This window comes from Pelophylax lessonae (genome assembly GCF_965119305.1).
Source record: "Pelophylax lessonae genome assembly, chromosome: 7".
Taxonomy (NCBI): domain Eukaryota; kingdom Metazoa; phylum Chordata; class Amphibia; order Anura; family Ranidae; genus Pelophylax; species Pelophylax lessonae.
Window position 1 is genome coordinate 67902133 of NC_138774.1, and position 26427 is coordinate 67928559.

At 45.5% G+C, this 26427-nt stretch overlaps 1 protein-coding gene across 2 annotated transcripts in view; it reads right to left on the reverse strand.

Moving 5' to 3' along the window:
* LOC309559474 (cytochrome P450 2C8-like) overlaps positions 1–26427 on the reverse strand; it is a 105555-nt gene that overhangs the window by 26079 nt on the left and 53049 nt on the right. For both annotated transcript variants that reach the window (XM_082262747.1, XM_082262746.1), the window contains exons 5-6: positions 16390–16550; positions 13232–13408 (exon numbers count right to left, since the gene is read on the reverse strand). In XM_082262747.1, coding sequence (XP_082118873.1) covers positions 13232–13408; positions 16390–16550 — 338 coding nt within the window. The remainder of the gene's footprint in view (positions 1–13231; positions 13409–16389; positions 16551–26427) is intronic.

Sequence of the window (26427 nt, forward strand, 5' to 3'; positions counted from 1 at the left end):
GGGAACTGTCCGTCGGCGAACAGTTCGGTACACCTCTACTTGTATGTGGGAATATGAATGCATATAAAGAAACCTCTATAGGAGTTTTATAAATGTAATTAGTATGTTGTATTACTACAGAAATTGCATTTAAAATGGAGATGAGAGAGACAGGGAACCCTTATTTGTTAGTGATATGGCCTCAATACGCATAGTGGTCCTACATTATGGTTCTCCTCATATACAGTGCCTTGAAAAAGTATTCATACCTCTTAACATTTTTCACATTTTCTCATGTTACAACCAAAAACCTAAATGTATTTTATTGGGATTTTATGTGAGAGACCAGTGATGGCGAGCCTTGGCACCCCAGATGTTTTGGAACTACATATCCCATGATGTTCAACTACACTGCAGAGTACATGAGCATCATGGGAAATGTAGTTGCAAAACATCTGGGGTGCCAAGGTTCGCCATCACTGTGATAGACCAACAAAGTGGCAAATAATTGTGAAGTGAAAGGAAAATGATAAATGGTTTTCAAAATTTTTACAAATAAATATCTGAAAAGTGTGGCATGCATTTGTAATAAGCCCCCTTTACTCTGATACCCCTAATTAAAATTGAGTGGAACCAATTGCCTGCAGAAGTCACCTAATTAGTAAATAGTCCACCTGCGTGTAATTTAATTGCAGTATAAATACAGCTGTTCTGTGAAGCCCTCAGAGGTTTGTTTGAGAACCATAGTGAACAAACAGCATCATGAAGGCCAAGGAACACACCAGACAGGTAAGGGATAAAGTTGTGGAGAAGTTTAAAGCAGGGTTAGGTCATAAAAAAAATATCCCAAGCTTTGAACATCTCACAGAGCACTGTTCAATACATCATCCCAAATGGAAAGAGTATGGAAAAACTGCAAATCTACCAAGACATGGCCATCCACCTAAACTGACAGGCAAGGAGAGCATTAATCAGAGAAGCAGCCAAGAGGTCCATGGTAACTCTGGAGGAGCTGCAGAGATCCACAGCTCAGGTGGGAGAATCTGTCCACAGGACAACAATTAGTTGTGTACTTCACAAATCTGACCTTTATGGAAGAGTGGCAAGAAGAAAGCTATTGTTGAAAGAAAGCCATTAGAAGTCCTGTTTGCAGTTTGCAAGAAGCCATGTGGTGGACACAGCAAACATGTGAAAAAGGTGTTCTGGTCATAAGAAACCAAAATTGAATTTATTTGGCTTAAAAGCAAAATGCTATGTGTGGCGGAAAACTAATTCTGCACATCACCCTGAACACACCATCCCCACTATGAAACATGTTGGTGGAAGCATCATGTTGTGGGGATGCTTTTCTTCAGCAGGGACAGGAAAGCTGGTCAGAGTTGATGGGAAGATAGATGGAGCCAAGTACAGGGCAATTTTAGAGGAAAACCTCTTAGAGTCTGCAAAAGACTTGAGACTGGGGTGGAGGTTTGACTTCCAGGAGAATAAAAACCATAAACATGCAGCCAGAGCAACAATAGATTGGTTTAGATCAGGGGGTCTCCAAACTATGGCCCTCCAGTTGTTCAGGAACTACAATTCTCATCATGCCTAATCATGTCTGTGAATGTCAGAGTTTTACAATGCCTTGTGGGATGTGTAGTTCCACAACAACTGCGGAGCCGTAGTGTGGAGATCTCTGGTTTAGATCAAAGCATATTCATGTGTTAGAATGGCCCAGTCAAGTCCAGACCTAAATCAAATTGAGAATCTGTGCCAAGACTTGAAAATTGCTGTACACAGATGCTCTCCATCCAATCTGACAGAGCTTGGGCTATTATGCAAAGAGGAATGGGCAAAAAATCCCACTCTCTAGATGTGCCAAGCTGGTAGAGACATCCCCATTGTAGCGAAAGGTGTTTCTACAAAGTATTGACTCAGGGGAGCTGAATACAAATGCATGGCACACTTTTCACATATTTATTTCTAAAAAATCTTAAAAACCATTTATCATCTTCCTTCCACTTCACAATTATGTGGCACTTTGTGTTGGTCTATCACATAAAATCCCAATAAAATACAATTATTTTTATTTGGTTGTAACATGACAAAATGTGGAAAATTTCAAGGGGTATGACTACTTTTTCAAGGCACTGTAATAGAAATAGGATTTTTGTAAAATCTTACCGTAAAATCATTTTCTCTTAAGCTCATTGACAGACGCAGTCCTCTTGATTAATATCAAATCGGGTTATACTGCCTAGGACACTAGGCAGAAGGAAAACGTTCTGGCCACACCTTAGGGGCAGTCCCAGAGGGTATATCCTCTCCCTCCCTGCTACAGGAAGTCAGTTATGTCACAAAGAAGTGTCAGAGAATTTGACCCATCCCAACTCAAAAGTAGAGGGGCGGGTATTGCGTCTGTCAATGAGCTTAAGAGAAAAGGATTTTACGGTAAGATTTTACAAAAATCCATTTTTCTTTGTCGCTCGTTGACAGACGCAGTCTTGATTAATATCAAATCGGGACGTCCCAAAGCAGTGCCACAAATGAGGGGTGGGATAACAGAAATCAAAGACCAATCTAGAAGGCCCAACTGGTGCCGACTAGAAGTCTTAAAGGCTCATCAGTCAAACAGATGAGACTCCCAACAGGAAAAACCCTCGAGGTAGACCAACGGTCTCCTCAAATTGCGGCCTGCAGAACCTTGCGGCCAAAAGAGGCATCCGACGTTGCCATCACATCAACTTTATAAAATTTTGTAAAGGTATGAACCGACGACCAGGTAGCTGCCTTGCAAACCTGGACCACTGACGCCTGATGGCGGAAGGCCCAGGAAGCACTAAGCGCCCGAGTGGAGTGCGCCTTAACAGGGAACGGAGGATTCCGACCCTTAATAGAATAAGCCTGTACCACCGTCTGTCTGATCCATTTGGAGATAGTCGCGTCAGATGCAGGCAACCCCTTTTTGGGGCCATTCGTGATCACAAAAAGTGAATTCGTTTTACGAAACGAGTCCGTAGTTTTCAGGTGTACCCTGATTGCCCGAACCACATCCAAGGAATGTAACGCACACTCCCGAGGATGACTGGGCTTAGGACACAGGGAAGGCAATACAATGTCCTCATTCAGATGAAACTCTGAAACCACCTTAGGAAGGAAGGATGGATTCGGACTAAGAACCACCTTATCCCTATGAACCACCAGATATGGGGAACGACAAGATAATGCGGCCAGTTCTGACACCCTGCGTGCAGAAGTAATGGCCACCAAGAAGGCCACCTTCTGGGATAAAGTAAGCAAGGGAATCTCCCTGATCTTTTCAAAGGGAGGTTTCTGAAGAACCGACAACACTAAATTAAGATCCCAGGGCGGTAAGGGCGCGCGCACTGGCAGAGCCAGGTGCCGCACCCCCTGGATGAAATTCCGCACCAAGGAATGAGTAGCCAAAGGTTTCTGAAAGAAGGTTGCTAACGCTGAAACCTGACCCTTGATAGAGCTCAAGAACAGTTTCTGCTCAACCCCCTGTTGCAGAAAGGCCCAGATTCGGATCACCGAATAAGAACGTGGAGGAAATCCAAGGGATTCACCATGCAATATAAGACTTCCATGTGCGATGATCGACCTTTCTGGAAGTCACTTTCCTTGCTTTAATTAGAGTAGGAATAACTGAAGTTGACAATCCCTTGTCCTTCAGCACCTGGGTCTCAATGGCCAGGCCGTTAAGCCAGCGATTGTAAAGCAAGATGGAAGATCGGTCTCTGAGACAGCAGAACCTCCCTGAGATGAAGTCTCCAAGGAGCGTCCGCGACCAGCCAGACCAAATCGGCGTACCAGGCTCGACGAGGACAGTCCGGAGTTACCAGGATAACTGGAATTCCCTCCATCTCTATCCTGCGAAGAAGTTTTGGCAGTAACTTGAGAGGATGGAAGGCATACCGTAGCTGATACTGCCCCCACAGGGCGATCAGCGCGTCTGCTGCGTCCGCTAGAGGATCGCGGGCGCAAGCTACAAACCTCCGCACCTTCCTGTTGAGCCGAGATGCCAACAGATCCACATCCGGGGTGCCCCAATGGAGGCACAGCTGGTGAAATACCTCTGGATGAAGAGACTATTCCTCTTGATCCAGAATCTGACGGCTGAGATAATCTGTCTGCCAATTTTCCACCCCCGGAATGAATACCGCGGAAAGAGCTGGAACAACTGTTCCGCCCAATGAAGAATGCTGGCCACTTCTATGGCCGCCAGGGCACTCTTGGTGCCCCTTGGTGATTGACATAAGCCACGACCGTGGCATTGTCCAATTGGATCCGAACCGGGCTGCCCTGGAGCTGCTCGGTCCAGTAAATCAGACAAAGTCTGATCGCTCTCAGTTCCAACACATTTATCGGTAACCTGGAGTTTATCAGAAGAAATTACTTCCTCTGGCTGAGCATCGGAGACCGAAGCCACCAGACCAGAGACTCCCTGGTCCGCTCGCTTAACCGGATCCGATTGTCCAGGGAATCGGAATTCCGATTCCATTTGAGAAGAATCTCCTCTTGGAGAATTCGGGTATGAGACTGGGCGAACGGTACTGCCTCTAAGGAGGCCACCATCAGTCCCAGCCAGTTGACGGACAGCAACATCCGAATCGTTGACTGAATCTTCTGGAGTTTCTCCGCAAGGAGAAACACTCTTGCCAAGGATGTATCCAAATTTAGGCCCAGATAGTTCAGTCTCCTGGTGGGAACCAGGGATGAACTTTGGGAAAAGCGAAGAAAACGCTGATGTCCTGCGAAGATGGGGATATGAAGATAGGCATCCTAGATGTCTATGGACGCCAGGAAATCCCCCTGATGCAGGGAGGCCACCACTGTTTGGATGGACTCCATCTCTCCCAAGACCAGAATTGGACGCACCTTGCCCTCTTTCCTGGGCATTGTGAACAGGTTCGAATAGAACCCCTGAAACTGTCCAAGGAACGGGAACTACCACTCCTTGTTGCATCAAGTCCATTACTGCCCCCCAGCAAAGCTTTTAAGCGATCCGGGGATAGTCGAATATTGGAAGGGAAGAATCGCACCGGTGGAAGTGATCGAAACTCGATCTTGTATCCCGACCGTATGACCTCGCGAACCCCTTTGTCCGGGATTCTGGAAAGCCATGGATCCAGAAACCGGTGAAGACGTCCCCCCACCCCAGAGATGGGTGGGGGCGCACCTCCATGCTGTATTGGACTTATCTTCAGGCTTGGCTGAGCCGGACTTTTGTTTACCCGACCAGCGCCCTTTGAAACCCCCTGAAGGGGCTTTGGAGGGCTTCGCCTTATCGCCCGCCCCAGCGGAACGAAAAAACTTTTTATGAGCAGAAAAGGAAGGTCCTTGTCTGTTACAAGGTCCTTTACCCTTAGCAGTCTGTGGCAAGAAAGTGCTCTTGCCCCCAGTGAGATCCTTATAATCTCACCCAAACCGGCGATCCCCTTGAAAAGGGAGATTAGCCAACCCATTCTGTCAATGTTTGTGAAACTAAACCAATGGCAACCACTGGCCTAAGGGTTGACCCTATCCTAGCAATGCGTTTGGAAATAGCAGGGGTTCGTTTTCCTGCGGATGACGGTAGTCCAGGCACAGGCATCGGCCTGTACAGCAACCTTATGTATCAGGTAGGATGCTTATCACCCTATTACATGGCCATCATAACAGTAATGCCAGCCACTGACTTCAGTCATGGTCCCTTTACAGTGCCCTCATACAGTGACTCCGATAGTCAGCTCCCAAACCAAGCCTCCTGGTTCTTATACACTAAATCACCCTCAAGAGGGGGATCTGTGACATCTGTTAAAGGATAAAGGGGAGACCCAGGATCATACCATCCCATGGAGGGGCCCGCGTCCACCAACAAACCCGTCAGGGGGAGAGGGGGAACATTTTACTCACCATACCGGAAACAGGCGGGCGCCAACTCCTGACAGAACCCCTCTCCACCGAGGTGGGGGGGCTGTCGACCAATACGGACGCCCTGACTCAGTTTCTAACTGGTCGTCGGCGTCCAGGCGAGACGTTTAACTCGCAGGGTCAGTCCCCGTCCAGTGGGACTATGTCGCGGCCGACCCAGCGCGGAGCTAGGGCCTGCACGCGCTCGTAGGCTGACTGGGGTGACCACTGGACCTCAACCTCCAGCCCGTCGCCCAGTTTCAGCATACTTGCTTGAAGATCTCACAGGAACAACTGGAGAAAAAAGCTGCCTAAAAAAAAGTTTTTCTAAAAAAATCTTGCCAGGACCAAAGATCGCAGCAAGGAACTTAGGTCCTTACTCCTAACTAGACAGAAAAAACTGACTTCCTGTAGCAGGGAGGGAGAGGATATACCCTCTGGGACTGCACCTAAGGTGTGGCCAGAACGTTTTCCTTCTGCCTAGTGTCCTACTCCTGTAGAGGGCAGTATAACCCGATTTGATATTAATCAAGAGGACTGTGTCTGTCAATGAGCGACAGAGAAAAGGCATTTTTTTTTGCAATATCAATCACCATAGAAAATGTAACTGTGTATTTCATAAGACTTTTTTTTTCCCTTTTTTTACTAATTTCACTTGTTTTTATAGCAATTCCTATACGAGTAACTAGATTCAGCCAACTGTTTTTGCTGGTTTTGCATACCATCTGAACCTCTTAGAATACACCTAAAACCTGAGAAGGTAGCCAGGATAGTCTGGTCTAAGATGCAGGGTTAATGTTTTATATAAGATAAATATCACCTTTTATACACTACATTATGTTGTCATTCATTTTTTTTTTTTCAAAACAGTGAGGTTTATTGAAACTTTTGGTACAATACAAAAATAAACCGTGCATAAAAACTTCGATCATATTCATAATACACAGGGGTACAAAAATACAAATATTCACAGTGATTAACACTTAGAAACAGAACAGACATAGTAAAAAAAAAAAATAAGGCAGTAGTCAGTTACTTTCTTTCGGCCCAACACTCAAGCAAACAATATTGGTTTAACAGGGACGGTCAGCATAAAGTAGTTACCTACTTCACTACTGAGCCGTATCAGGGCACTGCACCCATTTGTCCCAAATCTTGTTGAACTTCTGAGGGCACCCCCTATGTTTATATAAAAGTTTATGAAATGGGATGACACTATTAATTTCCTTAATCCACAATCCTAAAGTAGGAGGAGTAGGTCTCATCCACCGTCTGGCTATCAATTTAGGTGCTATAAACAAGGTTTCCTGAAGAAATATGACAGTGGATTTGGGCATCTCTACATCCGGATAGACCCCCAGGAGACACTCCTTAGGAGAGAGTTGTAGAGGAGACCCCATTTTGTCATGCAGAAATGTGACTACCTGTTGCCATAGAGTCTGTAATTGGGGACAGCTCCACAGTAGATGAAAGAAGGAAGCATCAGGGTCTCCGCACATAGGACAAGAGGGGACCAAGTCAGGGTGATATTTGGACAGTCTAAGTGGGGTGAGATAAGCCTGGTGTAATATAAAGGTCTGGGTTAGGCGATCCGACAGTTTTGGCGACACTCTGCGGCACGTCTCCAGGGCATCCTCCCACTCCCCATCCTCCATGGCCCCCACACTACGCTCCCAGCGGGTCTTAAGTGCAAAAGCTAAAGTGGACGAAGAAGGTGTGTGGAGCTCAGAGTAGAACATGGAAATGAGGTGACTGGGTTCTGTACTTTTAACAATCTCAAGGGTGGTAATCGATTCCATCTCAGGAGGGCCGTCAGGGAATTGAGATCTATAGGCATGGGAGAGCTGTAAGTATCTGTAGTGCATGGGGCCCTGGAGCGCAAACTGGTCTCGCAGGGTCTCGTAAGACCGCAGACCAGTGGTCGTGGAGACATGGCTAAGGAGAAGAATACCCCTCCCACTCCATACCGACAGGTCAGGGATGGAGAGAAACTCACGCAATGTACTATTATGCCACAGAGGGGTAAATGTGTGGAATGGAGGGCACCGAAGCCTGGACGCTACCACCTCCCAGATCCGACAATAGTGATATAGAAGAGATCTGGGGCACAGGGGCTCCGACGAGCCCCTGACGCCCCTAAGGATAACTAGAAGGGGGTCCCCGAGGGGATGAGCCCACCCAGGGCAGAGCAGGGTCAAGAAGCGCTCTCTATCCGTTTTATCTATGTGAAAGAACTGGGACAACTGAGCTGCCAGATAGTACAGATTAAAATCCGGCAGGGCCAACCCCCCTAGATTTGTAGGATTCTTGAGCTTGCGCCAGGAGATCTTGTGCCGGTTAGCACCCCAAACAAAGGTCTTGAGGAGTGATTCCATCTGCTTAAACAGCCCGAGTGGCAGATAAATAGGAGAGTGCCATACAACATAGAGAATTTTGGGAAGGAGAACCATTTTAATTAAATTGACTCTACCCATCACTCCCAGAGGTAATTTGGACCATACTTGAATTTTAGCCTTAAGCAGAGGGAACAAGGGTTGAACGTTATCCGGGACATAATCTGCTGAGCTAGCTGTCACTTGAATCCCTAAGTATTTAATGCGGGATACACATTGTAGGGCCGGGTTTGCGGGGGCGATCGCCTGTGGGCTCTCGTCAAGTGGAAGAATTTGTGACTTATCCCAGTTTATCTGAAAACCGGAAAATCGTCCGTACCGTTCAATTAAAGAAAGGGCTGTGAGCAGGGATTCTCGAGAGTCTTCCAAATACAACAAAGTGTCATCAGCATACATGCTGATTTTCTCCTCTAGTGGTCCCCTACGTAGGCCACGAATCCCGGGATGTGCTCTAATGGCCATCCCCAGGGGTTCCGCGGCCAGGGCATACAGCAGGGGGGAGAGGGGGCACCCCTGTCGAGTGCCACGGGATAAAGGGAAGGCGGTCGACTGCCAGCCGTTGGCCAGGACCCTAGCTACCGGGGCGCTATATAGAAGTTTGACCCACTTAATAAAATTAGGTCCAAAGCCATATCGGTCCAGGCAGGTCCATAGAAATGGCCACTCTACCGAGTCGAATGCTTTAGCCGTGTCCAAGGAGACCACCACCCTGCCACCCATTACGTCGTGTTGTGCCTGGAGATTCATGAATAACCGGCGAAGGTTAAATGAGGTGTTCCTCCCAGGCATGAACCCGGCCTGGTCCGAGTGTATGAGTGAAAGGATCACCTTGTTAAGACGGAGGGATAAAATTTTCGCAAGGATTTTAGTGTCCACTGGGAGCAAAGAGATGGGACGGTAAGACTCTGGGGCGTGTAAGTCTTTGCCCGGCTTGGGGATGAGCACAATTAACGCCTCCCGCATAGAAGGGGGCATGGCTGCATCCCTGAACAAGGATTGAAACAAAGCCAATAATTTAGGAGAAAGGAGTTCCGAATATCGGGAGAAGAACTCAATCGGGAGGCCGTCTAGGCCGGGGGCCTTAGATCTAGGGAACTTGGACACGGCTGCTGCAATCTCCTCCACAGAAATGGGTGCCTCGAGGGTCGCCAACTGGTCGGATGTCAAAGTGGGAAAGTCAATAGAGTCCAAAAAGTCATGCATGTCAGTGCAGTCAGCAGGGGCCTTAGAGGTGTAAAGTGTACTAAAAAATGATCGGAAACACTGTGTCACCGCAGCAGGATCAGTGATCTCATTACCCAGGTCATCCTTTAAAGTAATAACTACCGGGGGCCTATCCTCACAATGGACTAAATATGCGAGGAGTTTCCCCGCCCGCTCTCCATGTGCAAACAGATGCTGCTTCTGAAAAAACATCTTAGATTTCGCCTTCTCATATTCAAGTTGGGAAAGGACTTTAGAGGTCAATTTATACTGGGATTCATGTGTCGGAGTCGGGTCCGCCATAAAGGCCTGTTCAGCTTCAGTTAGATTTGTCGTTGCCCTGGAGGAGATCTCCTCGGCAGCCCGCGCTCTAACAGCTTTGATTTTGGAAATCATAGTGGATCTGGCGAACAGTTTAAATGCCTCCCACACCGCAGCCGGGGAGGCAGTGCCCTCATTATCAGAAAAGAATTGTGTCCAGGTCCCCTCAATGTCGTTCCCATCAGACACCAAGGGGAGCCAGGCGGGATTCAGGCGCCAGGCCGGGGGAGGTCTATTACAGGGCAAGGACAACAGTATCCAAAAAGGGCAGTGATCAGACAGAGTCCGTGGGGCGAAGCCCGCCGCCAGTAACCTGGGGAGCAGGGTTCGAGACAACAATATCATATCAATGCGTGACATAGAATGGTGTGCAGCCAAGAAGCAGGAGTACGCACGCTGAGCAGGGTATTTGCTGCGCCAGGAGTCGGCCAAACCAAAGCTCTCCAACAATCGGGAGAACCTGGTCGGGGACGACCCCGGCAGCGCCTGGGAGGCGCCACCGGGTCTATCCAGACCCGAGTCCATCACATTGTTAAAGTCGCCCAGCCAGATCACCGGGGCCCCCGGGCATTGTGCCATAAACGCCAATCCCTCCATTATTACCACAGTAGAGTAAGGGGGGGGGCACATAGAAAGCCATCAGCAGCATCAATTCCCCATAGACTGACGTTTTGAGAAAGACATATCTACCCATTGGGTCAACCTGAGATCCTAGGAGCTGGAAATGTACCGATTTGGCCACCAGAAGCGCCACACCCCTGGAGTGCGAGCTATATGCTGAGTGCTGCACCCAGCCAACCCAGGGCCGTTTGAGAGACTGCTGTACGCGGCCCTCCAAGTGTGTTTCCACCAGTACTATAATGTCAGCCCGGACACGGCGTAAAACATTAAAGACAGCCGTCCGTTTAATCTTATCGCGCATACCCCTGACATTCCACGTCAACAATTTCAATGCGGCCATGGCAGGGGTAATACGGAGCGTGGAGCGGAGGCTCCCAGGATCTCAGGCAATAAGGCCACAGAACTAACAATTCCACCGTCATACACTAGCAGTAATAAACGGCAGCAAAAGAGAAGGCAGTTATTACTTGAGGTCAATGTGCATAGAACATAAACAGTATAGAGATTGTACCAAATATAAACTGTAAACAATGGTAATACCCCAATCCCCCCTCCCTGCCCTGCACCAACCCCAACTTGTGCGGGCATGTTCCCAAACAAGTGCCTCAACCAGAACAGGCCCACATGCGACCGGTAAAGAGCAAAACCAGGGGGCCAGGGACCCCCAGGATAGTCAGCAAAAGTACAGCAAAATACAACTAGGATAAGCAAGGGGGCCCGGGGGCCCAGGTCCAACAAAAGTCGCAGGGGGCAACAGGGGAGTTGGGCACAAACACACGCCTGAGCGGGTGTAGGGGGCGAAAACCAACAGGTGTATCGCTGGGTAGCAAAGCCTATGGGCAGGTGGAAATCCATAGGAAGAGAACAGAAAAGTCAGTTCCATCTGTGGAGCTAGGACGCTCCGCCGGTCAAACACATGAGCAGCAGGTCAGGGAAATGAGGGGGGAGGGGGAGGGGGGGGGAAGGGGGATGCAAAGTCTTGAGTTCCGCAGGATCTACAAAACCCCCTCCACCTCTGCAGCAGTGAAAGGCATAGGCAATCAGGGAGAAAGGATCATGAAGTCGCCAGGGCAAGGTGGTCAGGCTCTAGCTTCCAGTCCTTCTAACCAGGAGATGGCGGCTTCCGGATCCTCAAAGAAGTGGGCTCGGTCCTCACCCTCCACTCTAAGACGGGCTGGGTACAACATAGAGTATTTGATATTCTTGATACGCAGCCTGCGTTTGACCTCCAAAAAGCTCTTGCGGCGCCTCTGGACCTCAGCAGAGAAGTCGGGGAAAATCGCTACTTTGTGATTTCCAAATGGAATGTTCCCCTTAACTCTGGCCAGGCGTAATATGGCATCCCTGTCCCGATAGTTCAGGAATTTAGGGATGAATGTGCGGGGGGGTGCACCCTGAGGGGGGGGACGCCCTGAGAGGCGATGTGCACGTTCCACAACAAAAGTGGGTGAGAAGGATTCTCTGCCATATGTCTGAGTGAGCAATTGTTCCAAATAGGATGAGGGGTCCGCACCTTCAGAGCCCTCCGGGAGGCCAATGAACCACAGGTTACAGCGGCCCAGCCTATTCTCCATGTCATCCTGTTTTTGAAGGATAAGGTGTACTTGTTGCTGCAGCCTGTCTGAGGAGCTTTGCAATGGGGGGAGGGAGTCTTCCACCTCGCTAATTCTGTGTTCAGCCTCACCAACTCTGTCCCTTAGCTTCTGCATATCCTGACGCATCAATGATATATCTACCTTCACCTCCTCGATTTTAGTTGTCAGCATGGTCTGGCAAGTGGCAATCACTTCCAATACCTTGGATGTAGCAGGGCTCTCAGGCTCCTCCACCACAAGCGACGGGCCGGCGCCATCTTGGATCGGGGCCTCCTTCTCCAGCCTCCGGAATGCAGCTAGTTTTGCCGCAGCTTCAGAGCCTTTCTTCGGCGGAGACATGCGGAGGTCGGTGCCGCGGGTGTGTGGGAGGTGAAGGGAGGATTATCGTGCCCGGAGGGCTGCAGGATTAGCGGTAAAGGATATCGGTCCGGCGGAGCTCCTCTCACACACGTCCTCTTACATGCTGCGCCAGGCCACGCCCCCTCTATGTTGTCATTAATTACTCTATTCCATGTTTCACTTTAAACATTATTAACCAAAATAATGTTTAAACTGGAACTCCATGCTGCCATAAAAATAATGGTACCCCTTCCCCCGTATACAGGTTATAATGTTTGTTTAGTCTAGGGAGGCTCTTCACTGATCATGTGACTATTTCCCCATCATCATCATTACGCACAATGCAGGGCTTGCACCCTTGCATTGTATGTGATGATGTAGATATGATGAAGGCCTGGCTGTATTTTAACCCATAAGAGTAGAAGGCCAGCTGCCTGGGACCAAGGTAAGAATTCCTTTCTATCAAACACCGTTGTCAGCAACTTTGTCAAGATGTTTTTTTTTTTTTTTTGCTGTCCGTTTATTTTATTTTTAGATTTTTATTCTGGTGACCCCCTTGCCCCCAGAAAGTTCATAGCTCTTTGTTAAATATTGTAACCCCTTGCCAAAGAGATTTGAGGAGTCTTGAATGTTTGCCATTTTATTCTGCTTGGTTAACCAATAATATGTATCAGTAAAACTTTTTAGGATTTTCTATCTATGGCACCTAGTACAATATTCTCCTACTGGTAGCCACATTGTCTACAATAATCTACAACTACTTACATGTGAAAGTTCCATGTTCCTGAAATATGCTGATTAAATTGAGAAACAAAAGATACTTCTCATCTCTATTTTTGTCAAAAAGACCCCAGTGGCATGTTATTGTCGCTGAGCAAATCTTACCTCTTCCATCTTTATTAGGAAACAGTCAATAAAATCCCTGGGACAGTTCTGGTCTAGTGTTTCTTGATGCTCCTTGACCTTATCCATTACAAACACTTTCACAGTAGAAAGATTCTTCCATGCTTTTTGAAGAGGTCCAGGCATATGGTGGAAAAGTTTTGGGAAAGCATTTAGTAGCTGTAATAAGAATAACCAGTTATAAACTATCAAAATATACAGGACAAGAGCACAATATATAATTGTAGCAAGGTTTCCAGGCCTATGGCCTGATGTGGGTCTGCCATTAGTACCGGAATCCTCTCCAGCCCATGTGAACTGAGTCCCCAGGTGTGACATTTGAGACAGTGACAACTCCGGCATCTTTGTTTGTAGTTTTATTGAAGTAAAGGGGATGGGAGAAGGGAAATAGTGGGATACTCCTTGAGGCTTTAACTAATTACAATTTGGGACTTTTCTCCATAAATGCCCGTTGGCGCTTCCTTGATGCCAGCCGGCGTCAGCCAATGCTCACTGACACTGAGAACACTCTGTATAACAGAAGAAGAAGTGTTGAATCCCCGACTTATAGTCCTGTAGATCCAAGACTAAGAACTGTAGAACTCCTGACACTGCTGTGCTGTGGAAGTCACTAAATACTTCCCCCCACTTGGTACAGCTTAAGGTAGTATGTTGTAGAACTCTGTGTAACTGTCACTGTACCTCTCCCGGAGTGGTCCCCTCTGACTCTAGGCAGCCCCCTAGGGGCAATCCGCAGTACTCACGACCTGTGTAGGCTTTCCAGGGACTGCACTCCTCTCTTTCTCGGTAGGTTCTCGGCACACCGGATCCCCCTCAGCTCAACTCAGCACTCTCTGGATTCTCAGGCGACACCCCGAGACATCCACCTTCCTCAGACAGGAGGAGAGACAGCGGCACTCTCCTTCCTGGGACTCTACTCCCGCCAAAGACAACCTGCCACGCACTTCCCCCAAACTTATACCCACTCCCAGAATCCTTTGCAGCTTAATCTGCCTTCTGGGGTAGTTACAAGCTGGGATGTGTCCCCTGATTGGGCTTCCCACACTGCCCTATGAGAAGCCTCTCACAGGAGCCAGTGGGGATACTTCCCCCTTCAGCAGGCACATCTGGAAGCCCTGACACCCTACCTAACAAATCACAGCCCTGCTGTTAGGCAGACAAGGCCCACTATATCTTTACCTAGCACCTACCTGTACGGTGCTACATAATCTATTCAGTTAGCACACAATATAGTATTATCTATTCAGTTAGCACACAATATATAATCTATTCAGTTAGCAATGTATATTTTCTCTGAGTTAGGTTCTTTTCAGGAGTTGTTTAAGTGTGCTTTATATGCTTTTGACCAACTCAGAACCATTGGATTATAGCACAGTTATAACCTAGTTAAAGCGGAGTTCCACTCAGAAGTCAAACTTCCGCTTATTTGTCTCCTCCCCTCCTCCAGTGCCACATCTGGCACCTTTCATGGGGGAGGGGGGAGTGGGTACCTATTTTTGACAAGTACCCTGTCCCCACTTCCATCGGACCTCGCCGCAGCAAGGTACGTAAGAAGTTCGGCTCCCTCGTCCTTCCTCCTCCTTCCTCTGCTTCTAGACCAGTAAGAGAGAGCAACGCGCTTCGTGCATGTGCAGTAGGGACCTGGCTGTGTAGCCACAAGGCGGCAGCAACCAACAGCCGATGGAAACATCAGCTGCGGTGTCGACATCACTGGACTCCAGGACAAGTAAGTGTCCTAATATTAAAAGTCAGCAGCTACAGTATGTGTAACTTCTGACTTTAAATTTTTAGAGGGGGGGGGGGGACACCGCTTTAAGTTATTGTAAAGATTTCTATTGGACTTATATACAGCTATTTTGAGTTTGTTCATTGTTATCTTTGTGTAAGACTTCCATGTTCAGTGAGGAGGGCCATATGAAGGGTGGAAGCATTACTTACTTGCTATTTCGTCTGATCCTAGACCGTATCTAACATTATCAGAAGCTTCAGAGCTGCACAATTAGCCATTACCGCCATACAAAATCCTAATGCAGCTAGCGGTGGTGTCTGAGACTCAACCCAACTCTTTGCAGACATGGAGGGGTTGATTTACTAAAGCTGGAGAGTGCAAAATCTGGTGCATCTGTACATGGTAGCCAATAAGCTTCTAACTTTAGCTTTTTCACTTACCCTTTGACAAAAAAACTGGAAGCTGATTGGTTTCTATGCAGAGCTGCACAAGATTTTACAGTCTTTCACCCACTGTTCATCACAAGACATCTTGTACCTCATCCTCTAGGTGTCCACCTAATCCTGAATCCACTTTCAAATGTTCTTGCTGCAGGGACCACTCCGGAGAAGGTTCTAGGATCCAGACATCAGCTAGCTGTAAAGGGGGTGCCTAGGTTGAGGACCCTGACGTGACAAAGGGGGTACCTAGTTAGGGGACCCTGAAAAGTTAAAGGGGGCATCTGCAGTTTGGGCCCTAAAGAGTCAGTGTACAGAGTATCAGTTAAGAGTTGCAGCCATACAGGAATTCACAGCAATCTACCTCAAGCCAGTGTAAGGCTGGAGGGGAGTAACTAGTGACTTTGCAGTGCAGCAGTGCCAGCAGTTCAACATTCTATAGTCCTGGGACTTCTGGACTTAACATCGAGGTTCCAAAACATTTCTCAAGCTACAGTGTGTTCTAGGCGTCAGTGAGCGTTGGCTGGTGTCAGCTGGCGTCAAGACAGCGCTAACAGACATTTTTCTGAGAAAGTCCCAAAGTTGTACCTAGTTGAACCTAAAGGAGTATCCCACTCATTCACTTAACCCATCCCCTTAAATCCAATAAAACAACAAAACAAAGATGCTGGAGTTGTCAATGTCTCACTGCTCACACCCAGGGTCACAGCTCATATGGGCTGGAGAGGTAACTGGTAACAATGGCAGACACATATCAGGTCCAATGCCTGGAAAACCTGCTACACAAGGGTAGAAAAATGTGGTTTCAAATTCAAAATCCTCTCATTTCGGCACTAACTGGCACTTATACAGGGATGAGTGACCCCCACTGATGATAGAACTAGCCTTGGAAAGCTTAGAAGCCAGCAAAAATCATTTCACATATTGCTTACTTTAATTCCAGCTTTACAATATAGAGACACACATGTGTTTACCTGCCCAACTAGTGAATTTATTATTCTAAAGGATTCTTTCAGCATAGAAAGAAGGCCAAGAAAATTCTTATCTTCATAATCAAAACGTTCACCAAATACGATGGAGCATATCACGTTGGAGACTGCCAGAGTCAAGAGGTATGTGGGGTCAATAGGTGTACCTGGAAGAAGATTAAATTGGTTTTGTTAAAGTAGTATTAAACTATGTGTTTTCTAGCCTAACATATTAAAATGGAATTGCACTGCATCTGATCACCACAAACCAAAAATGCTATTTAATTCATTTGAATTATTCAAAGCAATCTCCCCCATCCATCCATGTCTCAATGCATTAATTAAATCATGTAAGCAGAGAGAGAGGGTGGGGCTGAGCAGGCTGTGTGTATCTATGAATGCACAGACTGAGTTTGCACAAGTATTCCCATAGCCGTTTACTATGGTGGTGCACGAAGAAGAGGAGGGACCTAGAGAGCAAGATGGGACACCAGAAGAGGGAGTTCTGGACCCTCTGGGCAATTTCATTGTACAGAGCAGGTAAGTATAACATGTTTGCTTTACAATCACTGAGGGTGAGCTCCATAGGATACCGCAAGAGAAAGGAGCCACCCTGAAGCAGGAAATCTGCAGCAGTAATTATGCCACCAGCTTAAACTGGAACATAGGCAAGGATTAAAAGACAAAAAAGGGGGTGTGGCCTAGCCATGGTGGAGGAAGGCAGCTAGTCCGGGAGCTCCTTGCTGCTACCTTACCACACACAGCAGAGTGACCCACCCGATACTAGCAGCTGGCATTACCAGGAAGAAAGGGGACACGGAGGCACCTTCTGATCCCTGCACTAGGCATCCTCAAGGCAGTATTATGCCATTCCTGGCCAGTAGGGATGATCGAACTTTTGAAAAGTTCGGTTCGACCAGAACACCCGAACTTCACGAAAGTTCGGCCCGGATTTCAGAACCCCATTGAAATCAATGGGACCCGAACTTCTGTAATCAAAAAACACCATTTTTAAGCCCTAAAACCCAATAAATGCCCCTAAAAAGTGCCTAGGGTTCTGGGTCATGCCCCATTAACTATTAATCACACAAAAAAAAGTTCTTAAAAATTGTCATTTTTGATAAAAAAGCCAATTATTGAAAAATTAAAAAAAAAAAAAAAGAGATTTTTTTGATTTTTACTTTGGATTTAGTATCTGGGGGGTCTAAAAGGTGTGCATGTGAAGTTTCAGCTCTGTAGCATGTCCAGAACCATGAAAAAAAAAAAAGATAATTTTTCAGTAGAACAGGGATGTGGTTCGGGAGCCTCCTTTAACTTTAACACCTATATGATCTTTTTTTCTGGTTCTGGACATGCTACAGAGCTGAAACTTCACAGGTACACCTTTTAGACCCCCCAGACACAAAATCACACAAAAAAAAGTTCTTAAAAATTGTCATTTTTGATAAAAAAGCCAATTATTGAAAAATTAAAAAAAAAAAAAAAAAAAAAGAGATTTTTTGATTTTTACTTTGGATTTAGTATCTGGGGGGTCTAAAAAGTGTACATGTGAAGTTTCAGGTCTGTAGCATGTCCAGAACCAGAAAAAAAAAGATTGTTTGTATTAGAAAACTTTAAGCACAGGAATATGGCTTCTCTGCTGTAACACCTTGCCGGTTTAATAGCAGGCATTTTTTTGGGTTCTTTGCAGTCAGGAAAAACATCTGAACTTGTGTATAGTGGTACTGTGCACAAGTTCTGATGTTTTGCCTGCCTCCAAAATTCCCCAAAAAATGCCAGCAAAAACACACCTGGGCATTTTTTTTTTTTGACGCTAGCGTTTTTTTTGGCATTTTTTGGGGTTCTTTTGAGGCAGGCAAAACATCTGAACATGTGTATAGGGGGGATATATAGACATATATGTCTGAATATATACCCCTAGACATATATAGGTGTGATAGTAGCAGAAATAAATGCTTGCGCTAATGAAATCATTTACAGTAATATATTTCTGCTACTATCACACCTATATATGTCTAGGGGTATATATTCAGACATATATGCCTATATATACACCCTATACACATGTTCAGATGTTTTGCCTGCCTCAAAAGAACCCCAAAAAATGCCAAAAAAAACGCTAGCGTCAAAAAAAAAAATGCCCAGGTGTGTTTTTGCTGGCATTTTTTGGGGAATTTTGGAGGCAGGCAAAACATCAGAACTTGTGCACAGTACCACTATACACAAGTTCAGATGTTTTTCCTGACTGCAAAGAACCCAAAAAAATGCCTGCTATTAAACCGGCAAGGTGTTACAGCAGAGAAGCCATATTCCTGTGCTTAAAGTTTTCTAATACAAACAATCTTTTTTTTTATGGTTCTGGACATGCTACAGAGCTGAAACTTCACATGTACACTTTTTAGACCCCCCAGATACTAAATCCAAAGTAAAAATCAAAAAATCTCTCTTTTTTTTTTTTTTAATTTTTCAATAATTGGCTTTTTTATCAAAAATGACAATTTTTAAGAACTTTTTTTGTGTGATTTTGTGTCTGTGGGGTCTAAAAGGTGTACCTGTGAAGTTTCAGCTCTGTAGCATGTCCAGAACCCCAAAAAAAGATCATATAAGTGTAAAAGAGGGGTCCCACCATCCCTGCTCTACTGAAAAATTATCTTTTTTCTGGTTCTGGACATGCTACAGAGCTGAAACTTCACAGGTACACTTTTTAGACCCCCCCAGACACTAAATCCAAAAAAAGTCATGCCTGCCTCCAAAAATGCCCGATAAATGCAAGAAAAAGCGCCGTAGAGAAGCCGTATTCCTGTTCTAATAAAAATTATAAGAAAATGCTAATTTTGGGGGGGTTCTGGACATGCTACAGAGCTGAAACTTCACATGTACACTTTTTAGACCCCCCAGATACTAAATCCAAAGTAAAAATCAAAAAATCTCTTTTTTTTTTTTTTTTTTAATTTTTCAATAATTGGCTTTTTTATCAAAAATGACAATTTTTAAGAACTTTTTTTTGTGTGATTTTGTGTCTGGGGGGGTCTAAAAGGTGTACCTGTGAAGTTTCAGCTCTGTAGCATGTCCAGAACCATAAAAAAAAAGATTGTTTGTATTAGAAAACTTTAAGCACAGGAATATGGCTTCTCTGCTGTAACACCTTGCCGGTTTAATAGCAGGCATTTTTTTGGGTTCTTTGCAGTCAGGAAAAACATCTGAACTTGTGTATAGTGGTACTGTGCACAAGTTCTGATGTTTTGCCTGCCTCCAAAACCCCCCAAAAAATGCCAGCAAAAACACACCTGGGCATTTTTTTTTTGATGCTAGCGTTTTTTTTGGCATTTTTTGGGGTTCTTTTGAGGCAGGCAAAACATCTGAACTTGTGTATAGTGGTACTGTGCACAAGTTCTGATGTTTTGCCTGCCTCCAAAACCCCCCAAAAAATGCCAGCAAAAACACACCTGGGCATTTTTTTTTTTTGACACTAGCGTTTTTTTGGCATTTTTTGGGGTTCTTTTGAGGCAGGCAAAACATCTGAACATGTGTATAGGGGGTATATATAGGCATATATGTCTGAATATATACCCCTAGACATATATAGGTGTGATAGTAGCAGAAATATATTACTGTAAATGATTTCATTAGCGCAAGCATTTATTTCTGCTACTATCACACCTATATATGTCTAGGGGTATATATTCAGACATATATGTCTATATATCCCCCCTATACACATATTCAGATGTCATGTCTGACATCAAACATGTCCTCAAAAAAGCACTGGCAGTGGCAGCCCCTGCAGCATTAAAAAATGCTTGCTGGTGAGAAGCCACATACCTGTCCCGAAGCAGAGAAATGATCATTTCTCTATAGCGGTCACCCTGCTATGGAAGGGTTTTGTCACCCTGCCATAGCAGTCACTGTCAGTTAACCCTACACTACACTACGGTCCCCTGACACTTAACACTTTCCCTACAGAAACTAAATTTTTGAAGCTAACTTAAGTGTAAAGGAGCACTCTAACTACACTAGATATCCCTTTCCTCACACTAAAAATAGCTAAATGACACTTTTAAAGTAAAATTAACAGAACTGCTTCCACTCTCTTCCATGTCCAGTATAACAATGCTGGGAATATGGCGGGGGCGATCTTATATACTGGGGGGCGTATTCACTAATGATTGGTCTAGGGACCCCCTAGTCACTCCAATCACATTCCTAGCATTCTCCTGCCCCCTCAATTGGCTTTTGCTAATGGTTCTGGTCCAATCACGGGCTTTTAAAGCCCATTTCCTGAAGCATTGCATTTTGGGCGGTTCTGGTTGCCGAATTCCGAACTTTTTGGGCAAAAAGTTCTAAATTCGGCCGAACCTCGAACACCCAATGTTTGGGCCGAACCGATGGTGGACCCGAACCGTTCGATCATCCCTACTGGCCAGCCCTCGGGCTGCAGTCTCGGCCGGTGCCATCATGGTGGAGTTACCTTCTCCCTTACTATCTGGGGAGCTGCCCACGCTGCTCAGGAAGGACCTGCAGATGGACGCTGTAGCACAGAGTCCCAAACTTTTTGACACCACCTCCCTTGCCACAGAGCTACTCACAGATTTCCTCAGCAGCCCCTTCATACAGCCTAGACCCACGGTGGGACATTAAACAATACCCCAGTGATCTCCCCACCAAGGCTGATCTTGCAGCCTGCCTGAAACCTATGGAGGACACTTAAAAGGCAGGATTTTAAGAGCTCAAAGTTGGCACCATCCAAATTGGATCGCGTGTTGAAACCCTTGAAACCCACTATTCAGAAACGACTGTGGTGCTTCTTTCCTTACAATCCAAAATGGAGCTGAAAGACCACAGGTTCGAGGGACTAATTTCACAGCTTGATGATTATGAGAAAGGAAAAAAATTGCAGGAAAAATCTTTGGATTCCCGGTTTGCCTAAATCAGTGAAGTCAACCTCCCTGATTCCAACATTGCTTTCTGTTTTCTCTAAGATTCTGGGTAAGGATCCTCCACATCCCATTGAAATTGAATGTACTCATAGAGCCCTAAGGCCGCCGAACCTTGATGTTAATAAGCCCCGTGATGTAATATGTAAACTGTTACGCTTTCAGAACAAAAAAGCTATCATGCGGGTATTGTGCCAGATACCTTCTCTGCAATTTGATGGAGTGAAACAATACATTTTTCCTGACTTATCTCATTGCACCCTTGAACTGCGTAAAACCTTGCACCCTCTTTTAGATGCCCTGTAAAATGCCGGTGCCACCTACTGTTGAGGTTTCACCCTTTTGGCTTACAGCTACTAAAGATGGAATCTCGGCTACTCTCTGCGATAGAGATTCCAAAATTTCTTGAGTCGCTTTCCTTGTCCAATATGGATTTTCCTGATTGGAAATGCGGAATCTCTACTCCCCAACCTACTCCACACCACAACTGGCAGGAACCACGTTGAAAGAGGAAGAGGTTCCGCAATCCCCCTGGTCCCTCTAAAGCCAAGGGGAAAAACTTGAGATATCTTTGATGAGACAACGGTATCACCTTATGTTGTTTTTGAGGTTAGAGTTATGCCTCGCATCTTGATACCTTCCTTTGATTTACCCCCTGAACTGCCTAGAATATTTGCTTTCCCCATCATCCACCTTTAAGTTTGCTGCTTTTCCTTGACAATTTGAATTTCAGGTACCATTTGCCACTAGTTATGTTTGACGTCATTACGTTTTTATTTTGGTAATTTGTTGATCAGTCCATAGTGGCTCTCGGGCTACTGGATTCACACACTGTGCTATATGGTGTTTTTGTTTTTTGACTGCTGTTTTTTTTGCTCCTTTTTATACTTCAACTTGCGGCAGGCAGATCCAGATAGAGTTGCCTGCTTGGGTATGCCTTTCATGTTTCCTCACTATAGGTCTACCTCATTTTGTTTTTTCTGGGGGTACTTGCCCTGGACCTCGTGAAGCTGATTCTCTGTGTGCAGGTTTCCTAGTGCTTGGTTTGACACTGTCCACACTTAGTTTTTGATAATTATTTTTTGAATGTTTAAATTCCTTTTGAGGTTCATTCCAGGTCAGCTACTTTTCTGCCTTTTAGGTATGCCCGATCTTAAAGTGCTTTCATACAATGTTAGAGGTCTCAGTTCTCCTTTTAAACATAGTAGGGTTTGGCAAGAGGTCCGGGCTCCCAAACCTCTGGTTCTTATGCTGCAAGAAACCCACTTTAAGTCTGGCTCTGTGCATAAGCTTCCACTGTATTTGTTTGACCATTGGTTCCAGAGCATGTCCCCCATTAAGCGAGCAAAAGGTGTTGCGATAGCCTCCTGTCCCATCATACCAGAGCCCATCTGGCTGACCCTGACAGCAGATATATTATGGTTAGAGGTACCATGTAGGTAACCCAATTACACTTGTGAATATATATGCCCTAAATTTCGGCCAGGTGACCTTTTTGGACAACGTTCTCCAGGTCCTTCAGGATTTTTCCTCAGGCTTAGTGATAATGGGAGGGGATTTTAACAAGTATTTGGACCCTGGACTGAACTCTTCCTAAGGTAAATCAGCCTTAACTGTGTTTGCAAGGAAACACATTGCTAGGTCCTTGCGGGATTTGTAGCTGGTTGATAGCTGGAGAGTTCTACATGCTAATAACAAAGATTTCTCCTATTTCTCCTCTGTTCACTAGTCGTATTCTTGAAATGATCTACTTTTGATAGCCCAAAATCTAGATAGTATTAAAGATGCTAAGATTTACCCCATTACCCTCTTGGACCATGAAATTATCCTACAGCTGCGACCTAAGTCCCGGCAGTCTTGGTCGTGGCGCCTTAATGAAAATCTTTTAGATGATGTGGCAGTAGCGGGTGAAGTTCGTAAGCTAATTGAGCAATACTTTACTGAAAATTCTGAGAGAGTGATTTGGGGAGCTCATAAGGCAGTAACTAGAGGGGCCCTCACTGCACAAGCGGCGTGTCTGAAAAAACAACTTATTTCTGATTTGACCTCTTTGCGCTCCCAAATTTCGGACCTTTCCTTCGAGCGTAAACAGGGGGGAGATCCCCAGTTAGTTGAAAAGTTGGGTGAATTGAGGTCACAAATGAGACAGCTCTTGGATACTGGAGCCTGGCGTAATTTCAGGTACATGGCACATACATTTTATGACCAGGGTAAGAAGTGTGGCAGAATGCTGGCGAGAGCCCTTAGGAGAAAATCCTCCGGCATATACGTTCCTCACATGTGCTCGGCTTCGGGGGTGCTAAACTACATTTTTCAATCCCAGATTGCCACTTGTTTTAGTGAATTTTATAATTACCTGTATAATATATTCTTATAATTCTTGTCCTCTCTTCAGATGCAGAGAAGGCTTTTGTTTGGGAAGGATTGGACTTACATGGCCCATATACTTTATCGGCTAGGTCTAGGGGACAAGATGCAGTCTCGGATCTTGACTTTTTATAATAATGCTACTGCTCATGTGAGGGTGAATAAGGTCCTATCCCAATACCAGATCAGATTGAACCCTAATGTGTCTGGAGTCAAGGTTGGCTCGATGGAACACAAACTGGCCGCTTTTGTGGACAATGTACTCTTTTTCCTGACTAATCCTCGGCTGACATTGCCCAACCTTTTGCATGAATTCCATGATCTCTCAAACTTCAAGGTTAATCTTGGGAAATCTGCCATTATGCCCCTTAATATTCATGCGTCAGAGCGACAAGCGTTGTCGAGCATGTTTCCCTTTAAATGGCTTCTCACATACTTAGATATTTAGCTACCGTCAGACCTGAAAGATTTTTTTAACACTAATTTTGTCCCCCTGTTACACTCACACCGTTCCAAGCTAGAAACATGGGAGAAAGTACAAACCACTTAGCCGGGTTGAATAAACATCTTTAAGATGATGATCCTCCCTAAGTTCCTTTATTTCTTCCAGATGGTACCCATACAACTCCCCAGGGCTTTCTTCCTTAGAGCACGTTGTGATTTTACCAGATTCATTTGGAAGGGGAAGCCTCCATGCCTATCGTATGATCTCATGCGCCGCCTAAAACCAAGCAGTGGCTTAGGCCTCCTAGACCTTCTTTTGTATCATCAGGCCATGTCTTTACTGCGTATAAATAGCTGGAATCTACATACGCATGAAAATCTCTGGGTTACTTTAGAAAAGACTATGGTGGGTCGTAATTTAGCTCACGCCTCCTCATGGCTTCCCCATGTCTCCAGAGAAATGTCCGACTTGGTTTCTCCTATTTCCATTATGACCCTCACTATTTGGGATGGACTAAATAGGAAGCTCTTCTTGGCTCGACTGCCCTCGCAACTGTCCCCATTGAGAGGTTATCCTTGGTTTACCCCAGGGGAGGACCTTGCCTTCTTTAAATCTTAGGGTGGGTGTTCAGGAAATGTGTTGCTTTTGTTTTAATGACAGGTACCAATCTCAAGTTCCTGGTAGAATTCCATGGGGAATGGGGTACATTCCCCTGGAACAATTGAAAATATATTCAGCTAACTAATTTCTTCAGGACACTACATGAGGACTTGAGACCTAGCAACTCCTTGACCAGATTCAAATCTATGTGTCTGGACAAGGATGATGCCCCCAATTTACTCTCCAAACTTTTATTAGAAAAGCATACTAATACAACCCCTTATTATATCAAGAATTTGAGAGGGAACTAGGTAGGGAGCTAAGGAAGGCATCATAGAGAAGATTACCACGCTGGCCCATCTTTCCTCAGTTATATATCCAAAGCTCAAGGATGTGATATATATTCTTGTCCAGGTTGTATAACATACCGGACAAATTGTCTTGAATGTTTCCGTCAGTGCCGAATTTCTGTTGGAGAGGGTGCAGACAGAAAGGTACTTTCCTACATCTATGGTGGGAATGCCCTGTTATTCGTCCTTTTTGGATTGAGATCCATAATTTAATTATTAAGGTGACAAAGCCTCAGATTGCTGATGATCCATTTATCCATCCTATTCTATGACACAGCGAAGTTAGTCGGGTCTTAAAAATGCTCCCTGATGCCTTACCTCCGCAATGCTGGTAAATGCCTCATCCCCATTCATTGGAAGTCCCAATCGGCTCCCACAATTAAGGAGTGGCTACTGGTAGTGCAAGATATCATGGAGGCGGAGGAGTGGAGACATCAGTGCACCAATGCTTATCCTAAATTCTATAAAGGCTGGGCCTCAAGGATAGATTTTTAATCCTCTGACTTGTATAAACACTATTGTGGTTCTGATAATTTACTCAGTTTTGTTGATTACATTTTTTTTTTTTTTTTTTAGGCTTGCTGACCAGAACGTGTCCAGAAAACATGTTTTCTATATATTATGTTGACATATTGTTCCTTCCTTTACTCCTTTGTTGCCCCCTTCCATTTTTTTCCTCACTCCCCCCCACCCCCTTCCACATTCCCCCTCTGGTGTTTGTATAGACTTATCATGGGATCCTTATTCTGTAAGAGCTGTTAACTTCATGTTACTCCTTATAGGTTTTATATCCTATGTGAAACCTATGAATGTCTCATCTTGGCTGTTCTCTGTATAGTTTGTGGGAATGTGTGAGTTTCTACTACTTTCTTACTGTAGCAGCCTCCTAGATAGGTGCTAGTGAGAGAGTATAGTTTTTGGCTCTGTCTGCCAATCAGAAGAGCAGCAGGCAAATCTATTTTGCTTTCTGTCTAGCAGAGAGCAGGATCTGTGAGTGATGTCTGATCAGTGTGTTCAGTGTGTGATTCATTGAGTCTAGAGGAGTGTTTCACACTGGTCCAATAGGGAGGCATGTTGGACAGTGGGAGGAAACCTGACCAATGGATACACGTGCTTTGATACAGTCCTGGTGATTGGTAGAGACAGGCTGTCTTGGTGCATTCTGGGATACTGTATAAAAGCCAGAAGCACATGTGCTGCAGGGTCTTTGGCTGGTGAACAAAGTCCTGGAGGGAGGGTGGTGGCTGCCTCCTCCTCTGTAGCAGTGGCACGTGGCATCATGAGGTCATCCTGAGGGCCTGAGGAACAGAACTGAACCCAGAGGTCCAGGAAAGCTGACTTAGGGAGG